This window comes from Colossoma macropomum, unplaced genomic scaffold (genome assembly GCF_904425465.1).
Source record: "Colossoma macropomum unplaced genomic scaffold, Colossoma_macropomum, whole genome shotgun sequence".
NCBI lineage: Eukaryota > Metazoa > Chordata > Actinopteri > Characiformes > Serrasalmidae > Colossoma > Colossoma macropomum.
In genome coordinates, this window is record NW_023494789.1 from 23,585,810 (window position 1) to 23,612,121 (window position 26,312).

General features: G+C 39.2%; 2 protein-coding genes across 2 annotated transcripts in view; one reads left to right on the top strand and one right to left on the bottom strand.

Moving 5' to 3' along the window:
• Window positions 1-2,080, bottom strand: part of ntn1a (netrin 1a) — a 92,073-nt gene extending 89,993 nt beyond the window's left edge. The window contains exon 1 of the mRNA XM_036570606.1: window positions 1,096-2,080. Within this exon, the coding sequence (XP_036426499.1) occupies window positions 1,096-2,080 (985 nt within the window). The remainder of the gene's footprint in view (window positions 1-1,095) is intronic.
• A 9,394-nt stretch (window positions 2,081-11,474) lies between these two features.
• The window catches only part of pik3r5 (phosphoinositide-3-kinase, regulatory subunit 5), a 56,235-nt gene continuing 41,397 nt past the window's right edge, over window positions 11,475-26,312 (top strand). The window contains exon 1 of the mRNA XM_036570608.1: window positions 11,475-11,698. The gene's annotated coding sequence lies outside the window, so the exon portion shown is untranslated. The remainder of the gene's footprint in view (window positions 11,699-26,312) is intronic.

Below are 26,312 nucleotides of genomic sequence, written 5' to 3' on the forward strand. Positions count from 1 at the left end.
AAATACAATGAACAATTTCACTGAATTCTGAATTTTAAAAAATGGGTGGATGTCACCTTTGAGTCATTCTAGTCGTGATTATCAGAACTCTAATAGTTTATTATCAGTTTGCTCTTCTGGCATTTGAATTTTCAAAGTGCTAATTGAGGGGAAATTAAAGGGAGGACTCCACTGAATTTCCAAAATTTCCGTGCAGTTAAAAGGTTCAGATGTGAACAGAGTGGTTTGGTGTGAAACGCTCCGTTCAGTTAGAACTGTTCACAGTGGTGGTGATAGGAACCAGACATCCACCTGTAAAAGCTCCCTCACAGAAAGGAATCACATGAAATGGTTATGAGTAATAACTCATTTTTTATCCAGTCATGGTGGAGGGGTACGTATGAGGCAAAACAGTCCCCAAATAAAACTTTTTTATTTTACCAAATTACACAGTCTCTACAACGAACCACTGAATTTTTACAGTAATTTTTGAAACGTGGGTGGACGCTCCCTTAAAGTCATCACAGCTGAGATTATCAGAACATCGTAAGTTTATTATCAATTTGCTCTTTACACATTTTAATTTTCAACCTGTTAATTGTGGGTGAAATTAAAAGGGGAACTCCAACAAATTTCTGAAATTTCCACACAGCAGGGATACATGTGAGCCAAAATAGTCCCCAAAGATATATATATATATTTTCCCCAGAAAGGATGTGTCATTTTCACCAAAATGACACATCCTCAACAACTAACCACTGAATTTTTAAATATGAGTTGAAGCCCACTTTAAGTCATTCAAGCCGGTTAATATCAGTTTGCTCTTCTCACACATTTTCAACCTGCTAATTGTTCCTGAAATTAAAAGGGGAGCTCCATCGAATTTCCAAAATTTCCACGCAGTTAAATGGCTTAGATGGAGGGGTACACGTGAGCCAAAACAGTCGCCAAAGAAAACTTTTTTTCCCATTTCAGCCAAAATTACAGTCTCAGCAACGAACCACTGAATTTTATCGGAATTTCTGAAAAGCGGGTGGGCGTCCCCTACAAGCCATCACACAGTGATTTTAACCGCGCTATCAGATGCACCAGGTGTTGCAGTTCTGGGCTACTCACCCACGCACTCGTGCGCCTCTCTGGCGGTCGCGCGCTGCCACGGCCGGTCGTAGTGGAAGGGCTTGCAGCGGTCGCACTCCGCTCCGGCCGTGTTGTGCTTGCAGTCGCACACGAGCCCCCCGGACTCGCGCTCCCTGACGCACCGCGACGCGTGCCCGTTGCACTTGCAGCGCCCGCCCACCTGCAGGTCGGACACGGCGTAGAAGTGCTGCGCGTCCTCGTCCTCGCCCTCGCCCTCGTCCGGCTCCCCCGGCGCACGCAGGCGGCTGAAGGTCACTCGGATGTCCGTGGCCGTCACCCAGTCCTGCAGCACGGGCGAGCTGTCGAAGTCGTGCGCCGACGGCCGCCCGTCCAGCGTGCTGAAGGCCACCAGGCCGCCCGACAGCGGCCGCGCGTCCGCGTGCGCGTCCGTGCACACCGCCTCCTGCTCGTTCTGCTTGGTGATGGGCGCGCGGCTGGGCCGGCCGTACACCTTCCGGCACTGCGTGGAGTAGAACTGGAAGGGCACCCACGTCTTGCCGTAGTCCATCGACTTGGAGATGGCCATCGAGTCCGGCCGCCGCGAGCAGAACTGCACGCTGACGTAGGTCACCTCGAACTTCTTGCCTAGCGAGAGAGTCAGCGAGACGTTGGGCGCGCGCTGCACGCCCGTCTCCGACTGCCAGCACGTGAGGTTGTGCGGGTTGTTGAGGTCGGTCAGGTAGGAGGCCGGATGCGCGCGCCGCGGGTCCGAGGCGTCGCACGTGTGGCAGGTGCGCGCGCCCTCCTCGCCCCTCGCGCAGTAGCGGCTGGGCCCCCGCGTGCCGCACGTGCTGGAGGCGCGCACCTCCTTGCCGAACGCCGCGTTCACGAAGTCCGGGATGCAGCGGCGCGCGGCCCCGTGCTCGTCGTAGCACGGGTCGGGGCTCGAGCCCTGCGCGCCAGCGCGAGCCACGGCCAACCACAGCCCGGCCAGGGCCAGCAGCGCGAGCGACACGGTCCTCATCGGCGAGTGTGTGTGTGTGTGTGTGTGTGTGTGTGTGTGAGAGAGAGAGAGAGAGAGAGAGAGAGAGAGCGCGCGCGGGGTGGAGTGTGTATGTGTCTGTATGTGTGTGTGTGTGTGAGGGAGTGAGTGAGCGAGTAAGAGAGAGAGAAGCTTTTTGGAGACTCTTCGCGCGCACCGGACCTGAAGGAGAGCTGCGCGGCACTGAGGGGGCTTCTGCAGGGAAGTTTGGGGAGACGGGAGGGAGCGCGAGCTCCACACACGCATACGCGCGCGCACAGAAGGCAACACGCGCTCAGACGCGATCTCTTTCTATCTCTCTCTCCCTGTATCTCTCTCTCTGTCCCCCTGCCTCTCTCTCTCTCTCTCTCTCTCTCTCTCTCTTTCTTCTCTCTCTCTCTCTGTAGTAGTGAACAGCAGCGCCTTGTGGTGGCTTAGTGAATCGCTTAATTAGAGACGCTGAAGACTCAGCGCTGTCACTTATTAAACTGCTGCTAAAAGTAATGATAATAATATAATAATATTCATGGTTAATAATATTCATAGTTGTAATAATTAAACATTAATAATCAGAAGACTAGCAGTAAACAACAGCTGCAACAACAACAACAACAAAACAGCACAACTGCTAATATAATATTCAACTACAGTATTTATAATATTCACAGTTAAAAGAATATTAATAATAATAAGAAGAAAACTGGCAATAAACAACCATAATAACAACAAAACTAGTACTACTAAAAAATTATATATAGTTTTCGATTATAGCATTCATAACGTTTACAGTAATAATAATCACAGCATTATTAATCAGAAAACTGGCAATAAATAACTACAACATGAAAAGCACTACTACAATTACTACTAATAATAATAATACTAATAAAAATAATATATTCAATCTTAGCACTTATAATATTTATTAATTGCAACATTTATAATAACATCAGCAGTAATAACAACAAAACTTTAATGTTACAACTACTACTACTACTACTACTAATAATAATAATAATAATAATAATATCATATTTAATCAAAGCACCCCTAATTGCATCATGAATAATAAGAACACCAGCAGTAAAGAACAGCAACAAAAACATTAATTACTGCTGCTACTACTACTAGTACTACTACTACTACTAATAATAATAATAATAATAATATCATATTCAATCAAAGCATTCAAAATATGAATAAATTGCATCATCAATAATAACACCAGCAGTAAATAACAACAAAACATTAATATTACTGCTACTATTAATAATAGTAATAATAATAATTAGATTAGAAATTAGAAATTAATAATAAGAAGAGGAAGAAGAATATACTGCTGCACTGTTATAATAATTGCAGCATTAATAATAATAATAAGACCTGCATTAAACAACAACAATAACAACCATAATGTTGTTATTTAGTAATAATGTCGTCAATAATAATATTGATGAAGACTATTATTATAATTCATTTAAAAATTACAATAAGTAAAATATTTATTGTCTTATTATATGATAGTTATTCATATTTTCATTGTTTATTATTCAACAGTGGTGATGAACTGTGATGATGAATAGTGATAATGCTGTGATCAACATTGGTAATGAACTGTGATAATGAATAGTGATAATGCTGTGATCGACAGTGGTGATGAACTGTCAAAATGAATAGTGATAATGCTGTGACCGACAGTGGTGATGAACTGTGAAGATGAATAGTGATAATGCTGTGACCGACAGTGGTGATGAACTGTGAAGATGAATAGTGATAATGCTGTGACCGACAGTGGTAATGAACTGTGAAGATGAATAGTGATAAAGTATGACCAACAGTGGTGATGAACTGTGATGATCAACAGAGATAATGCTGTGATCAACGGAGGTGGTGAACTGTGATGATGCTGAGGTGAACACTGATCATTCTGTTATGAACAGTGATGATAAACAGTCATGGTAAACAGTGATGATGCTGAGATGAACAGTTATTATGTTGAGATGAACAGTGATAATGTTGTGATGAACAATGGAGATGAACAGTAATGAACTGTGCTGATGAACAGCAATGAACAGTGATGATGCTGTAGTTATAAATAGTGATGATGCTGTGGTGATGAAGAGTGATGATGCCAAGGTGAACAGTAATGATGCTGTGGTAATTAACAGTGATGATGATCACTGATAATACTGGGGTAATGATGCCAAGGTGAAAATCGATGATGCTGTGGTAATTAACAGTGATGATGATCACTGATAATACTGCGGTTATGAACTGTGATGATGCTGTGATGAGCAGTGGGGATGAAAAGTAAAAACGCGATGATGCACAGTGGTGATATTGTGATAAACAGATGAACACTGATGATGCAGTGAAGATGAATGGTGATACTGTCATGATAAGGGGAGATGAACAGTGATGGTGAACAGTGATGGTGAACAGTGATGATGAGTAGTGATGAAGCGATGGTGATGAACAGTGATGGTGAAGAGTGTTAATGAGCAGTGATGAACAGTGTTGATGAGCAGTGATGAACAGTGATGATGAGCAGTGATGAAAGTTGATGAAGTGATGATGCTGTGATGATGAACAGTGATGGTGAAGAGCATTAATGAGCAGTGATTAAAAGTGTTGATGAGCAGTGATGAACAATGATGATGAGCAGTGAAGATGCTGTCTGTGGCTATCTACTTTAGTTATAAAAATTTAGAACTCATTCTCTCACCCTTGTTTTTTTGGTGTGCCACCAAAACCCTCCAAGCGCTACTTTTGGTTCCGCAAATGAGCAACATCAAAATGCTGTAGAATGGCCAAACACTCCTCCCGGCTGTACAGAGAAACAGCACTGACACAATGTGTATGGAGTTAAAGTGGTTTGGACGCTGCCTATAGCGTAACTGACATTAGCACTGTACACTGTACACTGATGCATAGCAATGCATTTGACATTGAGCTCCAGCTGCAGCTCCCCCAGTATGCCAAACACATTGCTATGCATCAGTGTAAGTACAGGCAGTGCAGGACAGTCTGTACAGTGAGAGAGCAGGAAAGTCCCAATGAGCCAGAGTAGTAAAACAGTTTCAAAACTATAAACCTTAAGCATAACTTATAATAATAAAATGTGTGATATTTTTGGTATCACTGTTGGGGAAACTACTAAAAATGGCAAATGCAGTCATCTTTATTTAAACAGACTGAGCAGCAGAAACAAAAATAAGCTCCCTTTAATAATGTAATCTGAAACTAAACTAGCATGTTTTCAATTCACCACCCATTACATGTTAATTGAAAAAACATAAATTTAAAAACAATTGCTAATTGTTGAACAGTGCTAAAGACAGCTTAGTGGAGTTGACTATGCTAGCACATTTTCTTTCCTTGTTTAATACTTCTTAGTACTAAGTTTTAAGTACTAAGTTCTTTCTGTGGCTGAAAATACAGGTTGATTCAAAAAGATTCATCCAATATCAAAATGATTTATTTCACTTGTAAATCATTACAGAACAATGCAGTAAATTGTAAATGGTTTATGTGAGCATAAAGTTTATTATGTAATTTTACAAGTGCTCAATATGAACCTCTTCCAGCTGTATGGACAACAACAATGCGATAGTCAAATTCATCCCATACTCGATTGAGCATGTCGGGTGTCGCTGCACTCACAGCTCTTTTAATGTGATTTCAGAGATCATCCAGTGTTGTGGAACCAACGACGAATGCTCTGAGCTGTTGGAGGTTCACTGCCGATGAAAATCACGTTGCACAGTTATGACGGATTCACTCTTACTGAAGTGGAGAACGCAACACGCTTTCTGCTCAGGGGTCGCCATATCCTCGCAGACTTAAGGGAGCCATCTTCCAGTGACAGTCAGAAGCTATATGACCCCCTCTTTCAATTGGTATGTGATTGGTTCCTAGGCGCCTCATGGTTGTAAAATATGGCACTTTGAAATCGGATGAATCTTTTTGAATCACCCTGTATTTATCTTTGTCTTCAAAACTTGTGAACTTCAGTGGGCTGAAAATCAAACCCATGCTGTGGTGTTTAAAGCTGCAGCGTGCTAAGTTACTGCCTCCTGCCACTAGAACAGCTCTACACACCATATCTGACTGTTTATTTTTTATAGTTACTGAGGTAAATCTAGCTAAGATCAGTGTATCTGGAATCCTACAGACTGAAAAGTCTTGTGCCCAAAAAGCTTCCCAGCGTTGTTGGCTTCTGTGAAGTAACTAGTATTTCTGGAGAAGTTGGGACATTTTGTATAATTCAATAAAACAAGAATCTGTGATTTCGTAATTCTCTTGAACCATTATGTAACTGACAAAAGAACAAAGAAATTACTTTAGGATTACTTTGGAAAACCATCTTCACGTAACACAGTCTGCCGCTGCAACAAGAAATGTAACGTGAAACTTTATATAGCAAGGAGAAAGTCATACATCAATTATATACAGAAACACTGCCGAGTTCTCTGGGCCCAAGCTCATCTCAGATGGCCTGAAAGACTCAGGAAATGTGTGCTGTGGTCAGGTGATTCCATGTTTCAGCTTATTTTTGGGACAGAAGTCGAGTTCTCATCAAAGCATCAGTGTCCACACCATAGGTGACCTGCACGAGTGTGAAGGTGCCATTGATGCGTAGCCTTATGTTGAGATTTTAGAGAGACAAATGCTGCCGTCAAGACGACGTCTATGGTTATTTCAGAAAGACAATGCCAAGCCTCATTCTAAATGTGCTGCTACAGCGTGGCTTCATAGACACAGAGTGTGTGTGTTTGACTGGCCCGTTTGCAGTCCACATCTGTCTCCTGTTGAAAATGTCTGGCACATCATGAAGAGGAGAATCAGACAACGATGACCACCACATGCAAATCTGCAACAGTCAGTGTCCTCTGTTCCCAAATGATTAAAAAGTGTGATTAAAAGGAAAGGTGATGTAACACAGTGGTAAACATCCCTCTGTCCCAACTAATGTGTTCAGCCTTAACAGCTAAGCCTGGCTAACAGAACAGCAAACATGCATTAAGCTAATTTAATTGCTAATTTAAATACCCAACAGTAATCCATATATGCCTGCAGTATATTGTTTCTGAAAAGTTTCTGTGTTTAATGCAAATAGCTCCACTAGATGGCAGCATTGAGGTTTTCTGCATGCAGAATGAGTGAGGGCACGTGAGGTCACACACTGGGCCTGTCCCAAAACGCACCCTAAGCCCTGTGCTGGGTTTAAAAACAGGTGTTTGAGATTCACGCATCCTGCAGGTCTATATGCGCCTCACCCAGCGAGATGATGATGTGGTTCAGACTTGTTTTTTTAATGAGCTCATTTTAACTCTAGTAAAACTATCCAGGAGAAAGAATAGATAGATTTCATTGTATGGTACATTCTCTCTTAGAAAAAAGAAGGTGCTATACTGTCACTGGGGTGGTTCCCTCAAGGGTGCGCCTTCAGTACCTCTGGTTAGGAAGCATAACTGTACCAAAATCCATTGAAATTATATTTTCTAAGTTGTATTGACTCCAGACACCCTGTCTCAGCTCCAGGCTCTTTATTTTATTGTTCTGTTTTAAATCATTAGTTTATGAAAAGATACATTATGTACTTTCCCCTGAGGAAAAACTTACCATTGGACCTTAAAACCACTGTTGTACCTTTAAGGGAACATTTAGGTTGTTTGTACCTACACAGAACCTTTTAATCTGACAGTGTTATATAATTTACAGCACTAATGAAGGCTGAATAGCTTAAAAGAGAAACCTAGAGGGTATTTCACAAAGGAGTTCTTGGTTTTATGTGTATATATATATATATATATATATATATATATATATATATACACATACATACATACATATATATATATACATATACATATATATATATATATATATAGTATATAGGGTTTCTATAACCTCGGTGTTCTTTTTGAATCAGTCCTCTCTTTTGAACCTCACATAAGTGTGTTTGTTCAAAGTGTTTTTTGCACCTCCACAACATTACCTGCCTCCGCCCTATATTGAGCATGAAAGTTGCTGAAACTTTGATCGACACCTTCATAACATCACACCCAGATTATCGTAACTCTGTTTTTATTGGTATGCCAGCAAAAATCTTGCACCACCTTCAATACGTTCAAAACTCTGCTGCTCACTCAGTGTTCTCTTCAAAAAATCTGCTCACATTAGCCCGGTTCTCTGTCAGCTGAACTGGTTATCCAGTTTTAGATCCTTCTCGCCCTGAATGGTCTAGAAACCCTTCTGTAGCTGACCTCCTCCTCCCCTGACCTCCTGCTCATACCCTGAGGTCCTCTGATTTGAACCTCTTGGTGGTCCCAGCCTTTAAATGTTTCTGCAGCCAGGTGTACGAGCTGAACGCAAGTTTGAACAGAAACTGCCACTATGTTCAAGTTTGCGAGCTACTAGTTGCACCAAGTAACACAGTTTCAACGTAGCTATAAGTTTTATATTGAAATTTACACATACCCTATAGTATCTGGAAAAGTTAGCTGCCTTTTCTGTCATCATAAGCTTATTCTTCTTCATGTTGGGCCCATCTCTTCACTCTGTTCTTTATCCTTCCTTATAAGAGACTTCAGGTCTCTTATACTATGGGTGTTATATCATCCACATATCAGAGGGTTTATGCCTGCTTATGTAGTTATGCTATAACTGAGATTTGGGGGGAGGAGCATGGCTGAAACCCCTCCTTCTTCCAATCTAACGGTCTATAAATTCACATCCTCGCCTTCTGTTCCCGTGACAAAGTGTTCGTAATCCCCACCACCATCCCATCTCCTCCCTGTTCCTCAGTCATACATCAGTCCTTCTACAGCTATGACAGGGGGTCTGGCCTTCTAGCTACAGGCAGTTCTCAAGTTCTCGGAGTTCTCCCCCTCCCTTAATTAGTCTTCCCTCATACTACCACCACCATGTTGAAGGCACAGTTTGAACTCACAAGCTCTTATTACATCTGCATACAGATTTAACTGTAATGGTGACAGTGGACAGCCTTGTTTTTCCCCTTTGCAGGCCATGGACCCACCAGCAGGCCCAAAGTTTTATTACACACTTCTATATCCTAAGAATAGTTTAAATAGTTTGCATTGACGTCCCTGTAGTTACTGAACAAGTGTGTAATAAGCCTGGGACGTTAAGGGTTAACTGTTTTGCCAACGTGTAACTAGTCTGTCTGTCCATTTTCTGTCATCGAAACTCACTGCAGCCGCTTCGAAAATGTGTTAGTGTCGACATTATCAACAATAATGAAAAAAAGTGTTTGAGCAGTGAAGAGAAAAACTGTAATGATTCATCCTGAATCAAAAGAGAAGCAAAAATGTGCATGTGAGTGCAGGGGGGAGGGGTGGGGGTAGCAGGGGGGACTTACGGTAAGTAAAGCATGCAAATTGGGGCTTGTATGAGGAAGTGAAGGGAAAGTGTTGTCTTTAGTCTAGTGCAGCCAGAGCGAGAAGAGTGTAACACAGACCCCCTCTTCACCCCCCCCAACAACAACCACCACCCCCTCACCCACACACACAGTCCACCTCCTCTCCTCATCTCAGTAAAAGATCAGACTGGAACAGGTGTTTATGAGCTGAGGCCTGTTTCACTGTCTGTGTCCCTTACAGTTCAGCTCCTCCACACAAGGGGGGTGCTGTTTTACCTTGTCATGCTTGCACAAGTTTCAGACCTGCACAACAAATACATGTTTATATATGAATCTCATAAACACAGAAAAAGTGGCAGGAAAAGTGTTTACAGTGTGGAATTCACTCTCATAGTGTGTGATTTGTGCGCAGCAGGACTATATCGTTGCTGTCGGGACAAAACCTCGTTTTTCAGTTTTTGACATAGTTTGAAAATGCCTGTTGGCCTTTACATTGTGTAAATTTCATGCTGAATGGATGAAAAGAAATGGCCAAAAATAACACAAGAAAAAAGTCTGGTTCCATTGACTTACATTAAAAGTAAAGTAGTTTTTTCCTTCTCCTGTAAAGTTATCTGGAGTTTAGGAGTTTAAAAGCTCTACAAGAAAATAACCTTCCACCACCTGAGCTGGGAATGATCCTAGGAGTTTGCAGTAAGCCTGTCAAATGCAACAAAGCTAGCACACAGCTGAATTAAAACAGTGACTCATTTTACAGTTAATAGTACTGGCTTGCATGATAATGAAAACATGCTAACTTGCTAACTCTGGCTAAGGGTCCTTGTGAAGTGAAATGAGGACAGGGACGTGAGGCTGGGCTTCACACCGGCACTCGGCCATTAAGAGTTTTCTTTTCCTCGTGAGCGCTCGTGCTCATTCTTAACCGATGTCTAAGCAGCAGACCAACCAGCCAGTAAACATTACAGTGTTTTTACAATGAACACATGTAGTCTACACTCAGGCTGGCTTTGCACAGTGAAACTTTCATGCAACTAGTTGCGTGTTGTGAGTTGCATGCAGCATATATATCATGATAAATTATGTTCAGGAAACTGGCAAAATGAACATCTATCAGTCTTTCAAAAAGTTAATCAGGAGGGTCTCCTTTTCAGCCGTCCACTAAACCAGCTTCAGGTTTGTTTTCTCGTCCACTAATCCAGCGAAAACAATTGTTTTTAAAACTTTATCTTAGGACGCCATCACATGCTGCTTTGGTTGGCTGCTTCATGAAACGTGTCACGAAGTTGACCCAACGAAGTTGAATTTCAAACGAGTTGCTGGACCCTTTACATTATGCAGCTCAAGTGCAATTTCGTTTCATGTAAACTAAAGTTGCATGAAAGTTTGATCGTGTAAAGCGAACTGTACAATCATCTTGCAACTGTATTGTAATCAAATAACTGTAACACTGAACCTTTATAAAACACTACGACTAAGGAAACTACGCTGCAAAAACAGCTTGTTTTGAATGTATTGTTATTGTGATGTCACAAAAAGCTGACACATTTATATATATTCAGCCTACAAAACGTTAGCTCCGCCCGCTCACACTGAAGTTATTAGAAGTGTTTCAGCCTGCTTTTTTAGTAGGGGGCAGCCAATCAGAACAGAGCTCATTTACATATTATCAGCTTTGAAGACACAGTGACAGAAACAGCCTAAGGGATAAAGAGAGTCGTGTAAAAATGAATTATGAGCCCTTTAAATAAATGTATGTAAATACATTTATACATGTATAACTATGTAAATTTATACATAACTTATACATGTTTATGTAACTTTATATGTTTATATGTAACTGTCCAGCTGGCTCTACAGGTCAGTGAGAACTCTGTGCTCAGCAGCTCTGCACTTTAATTCATAAAAATAACACAAACAGAGAGAACTGCTTCCGCTCAAGAGCATGTGTGTGTGTGTGTGTGTGTGTGTTTGTGGATGCTCCTCCCCCATGTGTGTGTGTGTGTGTGCGTGTGTGTACGTGTGTGCACCTTCCCTAAACTCACTTCCTTCTTCACACAGCGCTCAGTGCGTGTGTGTTTTACTCTTAAAGCCGCTACAAGTCTCTGAAGCCTTTTTAGTGACACAATAATGGAAACAGTCCTGACCAAACACTGGACATGAAGCTGGACATGCAGTGAGAGACGACTGGTTCATCTTCAGGATCTCAGGGACATGGGGAGAGTGTGTTAGAGCAGCAGGTAAGAGTGTGTGTGCACGAGTGTGTGTGTGGATGGTTTCACTGATGGAAATGCTTCAGACAAAATAGTACAGACACTTTACGTACCAGTGCGCATTATATACATGTACTTACACAGATAAATTGTATTTATTGTGTTAATTGTGTTGTGTTCTCAAACACATATTCATTTCATTACACTGTCTGTTTTAGCTACACATTTTGTGTTGTATTGTGTCGAATATGTACTGAAAGCAGGGCGGAATGTTGTGATATGGAACATATAGTCTAAATAAATGCAGAAGTTGGTAGGTGTGTGTTTAGTGTGGGACGATAAAAGTGAATGTAAGTGTAGAGTGTATATATATATATATATAGTGTAGCAGTAAGTAAATACTAACAAATACTAACTCCAGCATTTCTATTATAATTACCTGTCATTATTATAATTACATATCATAATAGACTATATGTATATATATATATATATATATATATATATATATATATATATATACACATATATACACATATGTACACATACGTGAGTGTGTGTGTGTATATATATATATATATAATATGAGGTTTTTCAGTGTAAGTTCAGTCTAAGAAGTTGGTTTTGCATTTTCTGCTTCTCACAATTTCAAATAAACCCATTTCACATTCAGCGGTGTTGAGGTCTGGACTGGGGTGGTCAGTCCATTGTTTTAGGAACACCAGCAGCTTCTTTGTTTGATTATTAGTCTTGATCTTCAGAGCTCTGTGCTGTGTTTCGGCTCGTTATCTCCCTGTAGAATTAACTTCTTCTCAGTCAGATGTTCTGCAGAGGGACGCTGCATGATGAGACTTATCAGCATTCATCATGCTTTCAAAACAAAAACAAATCACCAACATCCCCAGCCTCACTCTGATTCTCCACCATGCTGGACTGACGGGCACATCACATTTACAAAAGATGATTCTTCAAGGGTTCTTTAGTAAGGAAAAAGGTTCTGTATAGAACCAAGAACAGTCAAAGAACCCTTTGCATAATTAAAAGCTTATCTATATGGTGAAATGGTTCTTCAGATTGTTGTGTTGTTTTTGAAAATGTTTCTCTATGGCACCAAAAAGAGTTCTTTAGTGGTGACGATATCAAGTTTGTAACAATAGAAGAACCGTTTTTGGTGCTATATAGAACCCTTCCAAAAAGGAACATGTTGTAGATGGTTCTATATAGAACTTTTTTGAAAAACATTCGATATAGCACCAAAAAGTGTTCTGCTATTCTGTTACAAGCTTGATATTGTCACAATAGCAGCTAACTTTTTGGTGCCACATAGAACCAACACATTCTCCATCAATCTGAAGAACAATTTCACCATGCAGAAAACCATTTAAGCATGCAAAGGGTTTCCGACTATTCTTGGTCCTATATATGGACAAAGTTCAAAGCCTCTCATGGCGCAGATGGCCTACATGCTGCCTTATGCTAATTCAGAAGATTTCAAACTGAGACTCTCCATTGAACCCTCCTCCACACCTCAGATGTCCAGGTTCTGTGTTGTTGTGCAGATGTTTTTTTTTCCATTTTCTCAGTGAGGCTTCTGGACAGCTACACATCCTTTCAGACCTATAGTGTTGAGTCGTCTTCTCACAGTGGAAGGATGGACAGAAACATGGATGTTTTCAGATCTGAAGCAGCTTGATTTTCTCCTCTCTCTCAAAGATGAAAACTTTAAGTGCTGTTTATCTGATGGGGACAGTTTTAGTGTCTACCAGGTCTTGCAGGTGGTTGTAAGGAGTCTAATTTTCTCTGTAGCTTTTAATCCATTTTTGAGCTCCTGTTTTTGTTCGCTTTCTGCTTCCCTATGCAAGTGGATTATCTTGTATCTAATCTCTTCAGAAATATCTCCTGGAACATGAATAAATCGCTCCTAATAGATGCTATGAATGGAAATTACATTAGTTAAGAGGGGCGACTTTTGAACAGTGCTGTACTGTAGAGATTCCAAAGAATGTTTCAAAGAAGAAGCAGGTGACGTTGGTAGGTGTAACACGGGTTGATAAAATTGCTACCTTGTGCCGAAGAAGTCAAATATGTCACTGATTTCACTGCAGCTCAGCTGAGCCAGTGGGCCTGAGGGTAACTTTAGAACAGACGAGAATGTGTGTGTGCTGGTTTTTGCATTTTTTCACACCTCACGCGAGGCCCTGAAGTGTTCTGTGGGTCGATTTCTGAGAAACACGCTGCCACATCCTCACACACACGTACACACTGAGGGACGCCTCACTTCTCTTGAAATATGAACATTTACTTCTGTTGCTGTTCAATTAAATAAAAATAACATCTGCACGTTTTAGCTGATCGTAAAGCAGCTCTGTGCTAATGCTAGTCAGTGCACACCAACAAAGAAGACATGATAATTTGAATTTAAAATGTCCTGAAAAACATAGCTAGTATTTTACTTAAGAAACACTTAATAGTTTCTATGGGTTTTTTCAGCAGGGAATGTACACACTTAAAAATGACACTTCTTTAAGTGTTCTTTAGTAAAGAAGATGGTTCTATATAGAGCCATGAACACTCAAAGAAACATTTGCCTAAATAAAGCGTTCTACATCGCAAAATGGTTCTTCAGATTGATGGAGAACGTGTTGAATCTGGTTCTATATGGTTCTGTTTGTTATTACAAGCTTGACATCATAACAATAGAAGAATCCCTTTTGATGCGATATAGAACCCTTTTCAAAAAGGCCCTTCACAGAACCGTATTCAACACATTCTACATCAATCTGAAGAACGCTTTTGCAATGTAAAGAACCCCTATAATCATGCAAAGAGTTCTTTGAGTGTTCATCGGTCTCTATAGAACCATTTTCTTTAATAAAGAACCCTTGAAGAACCATCATTTTTAAGCAAGTAGGAGGGTAGAGTGAGAACAAACTGAGAAATTTCTCAAACAATTCAACAACATGAAGGCGGTGCTTACAGTAGGGGGCACTGTTGTGCAACAAGCCTGATGTTAGCACATAGAGGTAGCGTAAGTTAGCACGACTGAAAAGCCCCCAGAACACCCTAGTGAATCTCAAGTGTAGAGAACAAAATACATAGAATAAAAATAAATATATCTTACGGAGAAAAACGGTTCTGTTAGCTGGCGATAGCATTTCACTAGCTAGCTCGTTCTGCTTGTTTTATTGATTGCACTCTGGACATTAAAACTCTGCTGAAAAGAACAGCACAGACTAGCCAGTAATTCAAGCTGGACTGTGCTGGTTTGTGCTGGTCTGGCACTGGTTTGGCTGGTCACCCCAGCATGGTCATACCGGTTGACCAGCGCACCAACATCAAAACATACCATATGCTGGTTTCGCTGGTAACCAACTTATCAACTTCCACTGCTGCTGAGTAGCATACTAGCTGACCAGTGGAAATCACTAAGCACTGACCCATCATGCCAGAAACCCTTCATTCTTCATTCAGTCCACATAGGAGACACGTGTGAAATGGCGTGCAGAGAGTTTACAGCTGCTGAAGTCGCTGCATTTTGATATGAAACATATGAGTATCATGTTATATGAAGGGCCTTTAAAAGAGAATTTTAGAAGATATGAACAAATCGAGAAAATGACCTCAGACCACAGAGGGTTAAGGCATGAGCACAGTCGTGTTTCTGTACCTTTAAAACTTTAAGATACCACACTAAGCACACCTTTACATCCGTTATCCTCACTTCAACATGTTTACCTGCTGCTTCTTTACTGTGTCAGTGCAAACGGCAGCAGCTCCATGTTTGTTTACTTGTGTGTCCTAGTAACGAGAGAATACATGAGTTTGTGTCAGTTCAGTGAGTTCACTTCAGTCCAGCTACAGCGTAAAAGTTGTGTGTGATCTCCAATATTTCAGCAACCCTAAAAATATCCAGAAACCAGTCAGACAGTGTAAGATGCTTTTTCATAATCTGTTAGCACTTTAAAAATTCTGTAGTGAACCCGAGGCTTTTACAAGATCACGTCTGGCAACATGAGACTAGGTGAACCCAAACCTTTGAAGCTCAGGGTATACTGTCACTGTGAGTGGAATTGTGTCTGTGTCCACTGAAGAGGCTGTTTTTTTCACTATTTAGTTTTACTCATTTCAATATTCTGATAGATTTACACTATAATCGCAGTTTGTAGATCCGTTTTTGTTAAATAAAGTATTGAATAAAGTGCTCGGTTGCTAGCAAGTCCTGTATGGCTGCTACAATTGCAGCTGAATCTCTTCGCTGGCTGTTTATACAGGCTTTTATAAGAATAGAGGAACAGTAAACTGTGCAGTGGACTGGCCTTTTGCATAACTAATTCACAGCTACAGGAGTAAACAGCTGGAATAATGCAGTAGCTAATGTTGAAATATGCACAAAACAAGCAAATTTAATAGGAAATGTACTTAGAACAAGCACAAATTTCTAGAGATCAGTGAAACGTATAATATTCTTACAACAATCTCAAAATGAGCAATAGTACTAGTACGTTACTGCAGGATCTATTGTGGCTCAGGATGAGCTCAAGTTTGAATCCAAACATCATGTTCACTCCTATTGGGAGTGAAGCTGATGCTGAACTTATTTCACTTGCAAATGTCCTTCATAAAGGCCCTGCTGTGGAGGCTGGAGGTCATCAGGGTCTGTTAGCAAAGGCCAAACAGGCTAAATGCTTTCACTCCTCATTCTACAGAGTAGAAATGCTTCACTGCTGTACTTAAGGTGTTTTTTAGTGTTTAAATCTTACTTTAGTACTTAGCTTTGTAGCAACTTGCCACTTTTGCTACAGTCAAGATTACTAGCTAGCTAACTAACAACTAGCCTAACTATTAAAGTCCAGGGAACACAGCAAAATATTAAAAATATTTGTAAGATACTAAATTTGAGTGTTACACTAAACATCCAGCAAAGCTTGAAAGAAAAATATAAGATATAAATATGATAAGAACTGCTGATTAGCCCTATTTCAGAAATATGGGCGGAAATGTAATTTGCGTTCTTTTGCTTTAATTTATTGTTAGCAACATTAATGTATTGGCTATTCTCTTAGTCCTAAAGGATTTACTGTATTTTATTTTTGATATATAACCAGATCCTTTGACTTTTATTCCAGTGGTAGGGTTTAATATATGACTTTAACTTTTGCTTGTTTGTACATTTATTTTCTGCTTCAGTAAGGCCTTTAGGCTATTGGACACTTTTCCTACCAGCGGAGTTAAGTCTGGTCATGAAGAGGTAAAAAGTTACAGCTAAAGTTCCTTTTTAACCCCCCCCCCTCCCTGACGTGGCCCCCGCTGACACTTCTGCTTTTCCTTCATGATTCATTCTGACATCCCACTGACACTGACAGATGTACACAGCTAGGGAAGTTTGAGTTATTTTTTATTATTCCTATCTGTGGATGCTTCTGCTATTGCGCTTCTGGGTTTACAGGCATTCATGCATGTATTTACCACACGCACACTGCAAAAAATGGCATATTGGCAAGGGAAATTATCATAAATCTAGTTGATGTGTCTGATATCTCTTATTTTAAGGTTGTTGTCAGCTGATTATAAGATTATTCAAGTGTTTCAGTAAGTCAAATGATCTCACTATGTTGCCAGAATTTTTTTTAAATGAATAGGCCTTAAGCAAAATGATCTACCAATATATTAAGATGATTTGGTGTTTAACATGAGTAAAAGCACCTTGAAATAAGTTAAATTATCTTCTAATAAGCTTACAACAATCTCAAAATGAGAGATATTAGACATATGATCTAGATTTAAGATCATTTCACTTACTCATTTTTTTACAGTGTGCTTGTATTTTGCTGTCCAAAAAACACAAATATGAAGATGTTTATTCACCCTATTTATTTATTTATTTACTCACAATTCTTACAATTCTACAGGAAATGCACAGTGAAACCTAAAATCTTTACCAAAATTCAATTTGTGCTGATATTTTTGGATGCTTTGGAATTATTTTAAAAATATGCAGAGTATGCAAATGTAACAGGAGGAGCTTTTCACACAGCAGAGGAAAATAGACTATAAAAGCTATACACCAGGCTTTAGGATCTCAGTATGCACCAGATATGACACTTTTCTTCGAGAAGAATGCTCTATTATGACTGCATGCTCTATTGAATATTGTTAAATTTGATTATAATGTATTCTGACATCCCAAAATTGATGCAATTGAATCACTACCGTCAGATCTGCTATGATTTTTGTTGCATCTGCAGCAAACAGGGCTAAAGTCCATCAAATATATGACAAAAATATATATATGCGTGCGAGTGTGAGTGGAAATATGTGTGGGCGTAATTGTCTCATAAAGCTGGTAATGTGGCGTTTATGAAAAAGTCACAATAAAGATTTTGCTTTGACAGTTTCGGCACATAAAGCAGTAATAACATTCTGGACAGAGAAGAATGTGTTTCAGGAGACGCAAACAAGCTTCCTTTATGAAAAAGATCTACAGTAACATTGCAGCACTCGCATTAGAGTCTAACAGTAAGTCAGACTCTTTAAAAAGCTGGTTCCTGAAGGGTTCTTTGGTAAAGACAATGGTTGTATATAGAACCATGAACACTCACATGCTGAAAGGGTTCTCTGCATGGTGAAATTGTTCCTCAGATTAATGGATAATGTGTTGTATGTGGTTCTATCCAGCATCAAAATGGTGGTGCCAAGCTTGTAACAATAGCAGAACCCTTTTTGGTGCTGTATAGAGCCATTTTCAAACAGGTTCTGTATAGAACCATATATAACACTTTCTCCATCAATCTGAAGAACCATTTCACCATGCCGGGAACCATTTAGGCCTGCAAATGGTTCTTTGATTGTTCATGGTTATACGTAGAACCACTGTCTTTACTAAAGAACCATCTTTTTTAAGACTGTTGTTTAATACAGGACATTACACAAGTATTATAGATTGCTATAAAACAGCACTACAGGACATAGAGGAGAAAATGTTATAGTACAGCACCATAGTGTCTTATTACTGTAGATCTCTGTTGTAAGGATTTACAGTGAAAGTTTTCTACACGGTAGAGAAACCACACGTGTGTGTATGGGTGTGTGCGTGTCATCGAGAGTGCATTACATTAGCTTAAACACACATACACACACAAAAATGCATGTAAATAAACAGTAACAAACAGAAGCACTCAAACAAACCTGTTTAGCTAACTGTGACATAAAAAGACTGCGCTCGTCTTCCTGTTTGTGCGGTCGCTCTTATCAGCTTCATCACTTTCATCCTCTGCATCACTGCAAAAACACCCAAACTCTTACAAACTCGGAACTGTAAAAGAAATCTCACACAGCACTAACGTCATTTACTAAACGCTAACAAAATATTGCTAAAGGTTTAATGATATCAGACAGCACTACTTACTAAAAGCTAATATAATTTGCTAAAGTTGTAAAATCAGACAGCAGTATGATTCACTAAAAGCTAACATAATTTACTAAAGGTTTAAAGATATCAGACAGCGCTAGCGTAATTTACTAAATGCTAACAAAAATTGCTAAATGTTCAACAATGTCAGACAGCACTAGCATAATTTACTAAATGCTAAGAAAATTTCCCTGATAAAAAAAGCACAGACCAGCATGCCATGCTGGCCTATGCTGATCTAGTTCTGGTCTGGTGCTGAATTATCTGGTCACCCAGCTGGTCATGTTGGTTGACAAGCATACAAGTATCCAAAACACAACATATACTGTTTTTTCTGGTGACCAGCCATGCTAGTCTATGCTGTTTTTTTCTTACAGGGTTACTAAATGTTTAATGATATTAAACAGCACTAGCATCATTTACTACTTGCTAAAGTAGCGGCATTCAATGGTGTAACATCAGGCAGCATAAACTGCTAAATGCTAACAACAATTTGCTAAAAATTGATCTCATGTATCAGAGAGCACTAGCATAATTTGCTAAATAAAAAAGTAGCATTAACAATGCTAGAATAACTTGTTGCCAAACAAACATTTAAACAATTACACATTTAGTAAGTGCTGTTTTTAAAGGTAAGCAGCCTGTTTGTTACATTGCTGAATGAATGTGACTCAGGATGCTGAAAAACAACTATTTGCAAGCACGACTGAGAACAGATAAAATAAACAAATTGTCAGTTTTTAGTTTAAAGCTGGGACAGCAGCAATGCGGCTGATTATAACAATTCTTAAAATGCACTCCACTTTCTTACAACAAACAACATTATCTCTCAATACAAGTGAAAAATGCAAAATTATAAGTTAAATCATCTTTTAATAAAAATCTTAACTATATCAACCAGATATAAGATCATTTCACTTGCCGAGGCACTCTTTTGTGCAGTGTAGGCCTGCTTAGGCAGTTTCTTTCGAAGTCAGTCCTGTGAATAATAACTTGTGGGTAACTGAATGAGGGCGTGTGTTCATATTGCATGCTTTGCTACGGTGCATGGATGTTTTCCAAAAGCTTCTGTTGTTGCCTCACTCAGAGGTGCTGTGCCGGTTACTGCCTGTGGCTTTATGAGCTACGACAACAGTTGAGTTTCAATGTTAAATCGGTTTTGAAAGGCTAAAGGAATAGTTCAACAAAAATCCCCCCTTATCTAAAATGTAATCAATCAGCCGACATGTTTGGTATCTAAAGTTAGCTTCTTTAGTCTTAGCACTGGAGCTAAGAGGCTGAGGATGCAAGTAATGGACGCTTATTCCCCACACATTAGCATGATGCTAACTGCAGGCCTAAAACCGTGTGTAGATGTTCAGTATCTCTAATAGACTTAATTGTGTGTGTTTCTTACACTGAATGACTCACTGTTATCTAGAAACATGATGTGTTAGCATTGCTAAAGCAGCAGTAAAGATCTGGCCTGAATTTGGTCTGTATTCTTGTTTGTGGTTTGAGGCGAGTGAGTGATTCGTTTCGTGGTTTGAGGCTAGGTGATTTAGGTGTGCAATGTGTACGATGCTAGTTGGTCGAGCATACGCTTCCATTACTTGTTAGCAACATTAGCCTCATAGGAGGATGTATTTGACTTTTAAAGTCACTAAAGAATCCCTCTGTGATGACCATTGTTTTTAGTATTATTCTGTGCATCATTTTTGGATAGTGAACTTTTGACCTCAGGGAAGGTCTTGTATGCTTTTGTTTTGAGTAGATACAAGTTCTTTTCACATACTAAAAATCTGAAAATTTGGCGCACCAACAAATTCATTTAGTTATTCATAAGGCCTTTGCCACAGCTTAGAAACACTATAAAATGTGCTTAACTCTTAATTATCATTGCATTTGTTCTCTCAATGCTCCCAGTCCTTTGCTTGCCTGCTTATTCATATATATATATGACATCACTCAAAATACAATGAGACAGAAATGTCAGGGGAGAACATAATAATAATAATAACAATAATAATAATTATAAAGAAAAGAAAAATATTTTGAAATAGATTACAACAATTATTTAAAAAAGATGGTTCTTCAAGGGTTCTTCAGTAAAGACAATGGTTCTATATAGAACCATGAACACTTAAAAGAACATGCATGCTCTGCCTGGTGAAATGGTTCTTCAGATTGATGGAGAATGTGATAGAACTATAGCAGAACCCTTCTCCTTCTATCTGAAGAACCTTGCAGAGAACCATTTAAGCATGCAGATAGTTCTTTAAGTGTTCATGGTTCTATACAGAACCACTGTCTTTAATAAAGAACCCTTGAAGAACCATCTATTGTTTTGGGCTGTAATTCTGGTTATTGTTGTATAAAAGAGACAATAAAAAGTCAAATATCACAGTGTGAATCTGCAGCGCGCAAAGTCTTCCAGAGGTTCCTCTTACACAGCAATGACTCCAGTTCTAGACGATTTTGATGAAAGGTTTCACCTCAGTGCTGCTTTGTGTGCAGATCACATGATGCAACTCTTAAAGCAAACAGTTCCTGCACTGCATGCTTTTGCTGATTCGACGCGACCAATTCAGCTCATCAGCACAATAAATTCAGTATAAAGACTTTTGCGAGGTTAAAATAGGTGTTAGCATGGGGAACGTATTAAAGGGGAACTCCACTGACTTTTCAAACTTTCTCTAAAATTAAACAGTCAATATGTGAACAGAGTCATTCAGAGTGGTTTGGTGTAAGACGTTCCGTTCTAGAGAAACTTACCAAGTCAGAGTATTTCACAGTGGTGGTAATAGGAACCAGACGTCCACCTCTAAAAGCTCTCTCAAAATGTTGTCTTAATTTTAAATGGGAAAACAGAATCTATAACACAGAACTTGTGAACTGGCTGTAGATGATTTAGACCAATCAGAGGTGACCTGATTCAGCTCACAACTTACTGGCAGTCTTGTACACTACATTCAGGGGTCAAGCCTCATGCCAGAAAACGTGGATATACTGGTCTTCTTGGCCAAAAAAAGGCCTGAACCGTAATTTATAAAACATAATTTAAATTACAGTTGCAATATTATCCAGAAAAATCGCAATTTGATATTTTCCAAAATTGGAAATCAGCCCTAACGCCCACCTCTGGAAGAAAGCTTGGTTATTAATAAACTTCCTGATGTCTGATACACTGTTTTATGATAGTTCTGAGAGGTTTTGGGCCTTAAACTTCATTCACAGTGGAGGGATACGTAATATGTAGGCTGTTGTGAGGCAAAATAGTCCCAAAGGAAAGCTTATTATTTCAGATTTTCCACTAATTTTCCCATCATCAACATTCCATATAAAACTCAGAAGACATGTATAGGTTCACTGGTGGTTTTGGATAGTAAATCAAATATCTATGTTTCTGTTGTAGTCATGGTGACCTCTGGTTCCACCACCACCACTGTAAAGACATCGGAACCATTTCACACCAAACCACTCTGAATCACTCTGTTTACATCTCACACACTCAGTTATGGAGTTTGAAAAATGAGTAGAAACTGCTTCTCTAATGCATTTCCAATGTGCAAATAATTTAATAAGCAAAGCTATAAATTAAAGAGGACGTCAAGGCCAAACGCTGTTTTAGTGAGTCAAGCTAAGAACAATGCACAAAAAGCAGAAGAGCACCTGCACGCCAAAAACCACCAGGTTGGATTTCTATTAAGCCTCCAAAGGTCCACTCGACTGGGGCTGAGTTCTGACCCTTCATCAACACGGTCACTCCATTAGACTCTCGTATGTGCATGACCTTATTAGTGGTAATTATCCGAATATCCTCACTGGCACGACATCATAACGTGAAATGCTTCGACCCGAGGTGAGTGGAAGGTTCTCACTGGAATCAATAGGGGCCAAACAGGAAGTAACCCACTTCCTCATTTCCTTTCGGACAGAAGTTGGCAGCCGAAGTCACCTGCGGTGGTAAATATGAGCCGCTGCAGCGCCCTGTACCTGCTTGACCAGGCCATTCAGGAGAAAAGGGAAACACTTACAGTCGAGCCGCACCGCTATTGTTTGAGTGCTGTTATTTCCGAAAACAATCAACAGGCCGGCGCTCATTGTTGTGGGGGTAAATGAGGCCGAGGTGAGGGTCCTATCACAATTAGGTCTATTCATATTGTACATTACCATACAGTTGTATGCAAAGGTTTGAGCACCCACTGATCAAATGAGACATTTAGTTGATTTTCTAAGCAAAAATATTTTTTTATTATTTGCAGAGTTGGAAAAAATACAACACAAAATATAATATGTGCTTTTATAAGTTTTGCACGTGACGCATTTCATGTTTTATATATTTTTCCCCAATATATCAAATTCAGTAAATAAACAGTAACTGTGTATTAAAATTTGCAGAATTGTGTTCTCTATAGAGGGCGTGTTAACTTTTTCACACTTAGAAAGTCAAAAACAACATGGAATTTGACTAGGGTGTTTAAACATTTACATATGACTGTATATTAGTAGTTTATGTTAATACATTCAGTACTATAAAATTTGGAAATACTTAAACAAATAATATAATATATTATTTAAATAATATAATATAATAGTTTTTTAATATTTAAAATTATACTCCATGCTGTAGTTACAGTGGTTTCTTGTCATGTTATCTGCTTTCACCACGTTTGAAATATGAGGCATTCTGGGTATTAATTATGATAAAATACATCATAATGATGTAAGCTTTTACTTAAATTATAATGTTCATTTCAAATAAAATATTTAACTTGACTATTTTAACTTTTAATAACTGTTACAGAGTCTCAACTCAGCTTCCAACCCACAGAAGCAGTTAGCTAGCTTGCTAACTATTCTCAGCTACACAGCTCCTGTGCTCTTTTACCATTTCCTGTTTATTTTGTCATTTAAGATAAACAAATATGACAGCTATTTATTATAAACCTACAGCTGTGATCTGTAAGCTGTGTTCTTTGCATGTAGGTTAGCTGGCTAAGTTAGCTGATGTAAGCTAGCATTGCATTAGTTTAGGTAGCTAATAAACACAGTGGAATCTTTAGCACTGGACTGTCTGAAAGGCCAATATTAGTAACTCAAAGAAGTTACTACAACTTACTTACTCTCGAGTACACACTTAAAAAAGATGGCTCTTCAAGGGTTCTTTAGTAAAGACAATGGTGCTACATAGAACCATGAGTTCTATATAGAACAATTTGCATGCCTAATGCTTGGTTCTTGGCATGGTGAAGTGGCTCTTAAGATTGATGGAGAATGTTTGTTCTATATAGCACCAAAAAGGGTTCTGCTATTGTGACGATATCAAGCTTGTACACAAAAGAACCCTTTCTGGTGTTATATAGAACCATTTTCATATACAACACATTCACAATCAGTCTGAAGAACCATTTCAGCATGCAAAGAACCATTTAGGCAAGTAAGTAACATAAAAAAAAACTTTTTGGGGGCTTTATACACACTTTAAAAAGATGGTTCTTCAAAGGTTCTTTAGTAAAGACAATGGTGCTATTTAGAACCATGAGTTCTATATAAAACCATTTGCACACTTAATGCCTTATTCTCTGCATGGTGAAATTGCTCTTCAGATTGATGGAGAATGTTGGTTCTATATAGCAAATGGTTCTGCTATTGTGATGATGTCAAGCTTGTACACAATAGAAGAACAAAAAATAAAAACAATAAAAAGATGGGTTTTTTAAGGGTTTTATAAAACAATCATTTGCATGCTTAAGAGATTCTTTGCATGGTGAAATAGTCCTTCAGAATGATGGAGAATGCATTGTATATGGTTCTACATAGCACTAAAAAGTGTTCTTCTTTTGTTACAAGCTTGACATTATTACAGTAGCAGAACCCTCTATGTGTAGAACCAACACATTCCCCATCAATCTAAAGAACAATTTCACTGTGCAGAGAACCATTTAAGCATGCAAATGGTTCTATATAGAACTCATAGTTCTAAATAGAATCATTGCCTTTACTAAAGAACCCTTGAAGAACCATCTTTTTAAGTGTATAGAGTTCAGTCGGTCAGCTGTGTCCAGGCTCCTCACTGTTACTGTACGCGTTTATGGTGGGATCCCCCTCGTCTCTGACCCTCCATGAGAATCTCCTGGTCTTTTCCGTCTCTCTCTCCTCCAGCAGCCTGATCGCGTTTCCACCGGCCCCCCAAACAGGAAGCCCCTGTGAGGAAGCAGGTGCTGCTGTATTGTTGCTGTGCTGTCGGTGCGATCAGGTTTGCTGATAGACTCCCACACTCTTAGGCTCATTGTGTGGAGTTTCTGATTGATAGAGTCCGATATTGCCCTGTAGGACTTCTGGCCCGGACCACCCGCGTTCCCTTAATCACAGGCTGATGACCATGAAGCTGCTGCTGTTTGTTCACCCTTTTATCCATAAGCGTCTGTATGTGGAGCAGAACTTTTGTTGTTAACTCTAAGAACTACAGAAGTTACAGAACACTGAGTCTACAGTTCAGTGGAGAATGTTTATCCTCACAGAGAGAATAAAATTATAATGAATTTAAGCCTTTAAACTTTAAGCTTATTTAAGCTACAAATCAGTATCTACAATGGTTTATTTTGCATTTGCTCATTAATCAATAACTAGACTCTTTAATATGGTTCTTCAAAGGTTCTTTAGTAAAGGGAATGGTTCTATTTACAACCATGAGCTCTGTATAGAACCTTTTGCATGCAGAAATTGTTCTTCAGACTGATGTACATTGTGTTGGTTTCTATATAGCACCAAACAGCGTTCTGCTACTGTTACAATGTCAAGCGATGTCAACAATAGAAGAACACTTTTTGGTGCTATAGAGAACCATTTTCAAAAAGGTTCCATTTTGAATCATATACAACACATTCTCTATCCATCTGAGGAACAATTTCAGCATGCAAAGAACCATTTTAGCAAGAAATGGCTCTATATAGAACTCATGATTCTAAATAGAACCATTCCCTTTACTAAAGAACCCTTGAAGAACCATCAGAACTATTCAGCATTTCCTATGAACCAGCAATTGTGAATTATTCAGTATCTACAATGATTATTCTGGATTTACTTTAAATTATTCAGTATCTACTATGAATTATGAATTATCCGCTATGAATTATTCATCATCTACTATGAATTGTTCAGGATCTACTATGGATTATTCATTATCTACTATTAATTATTCATTAACTATTAAGACTTATTCAGTATCTGCTATGAATTATTCGTTATATG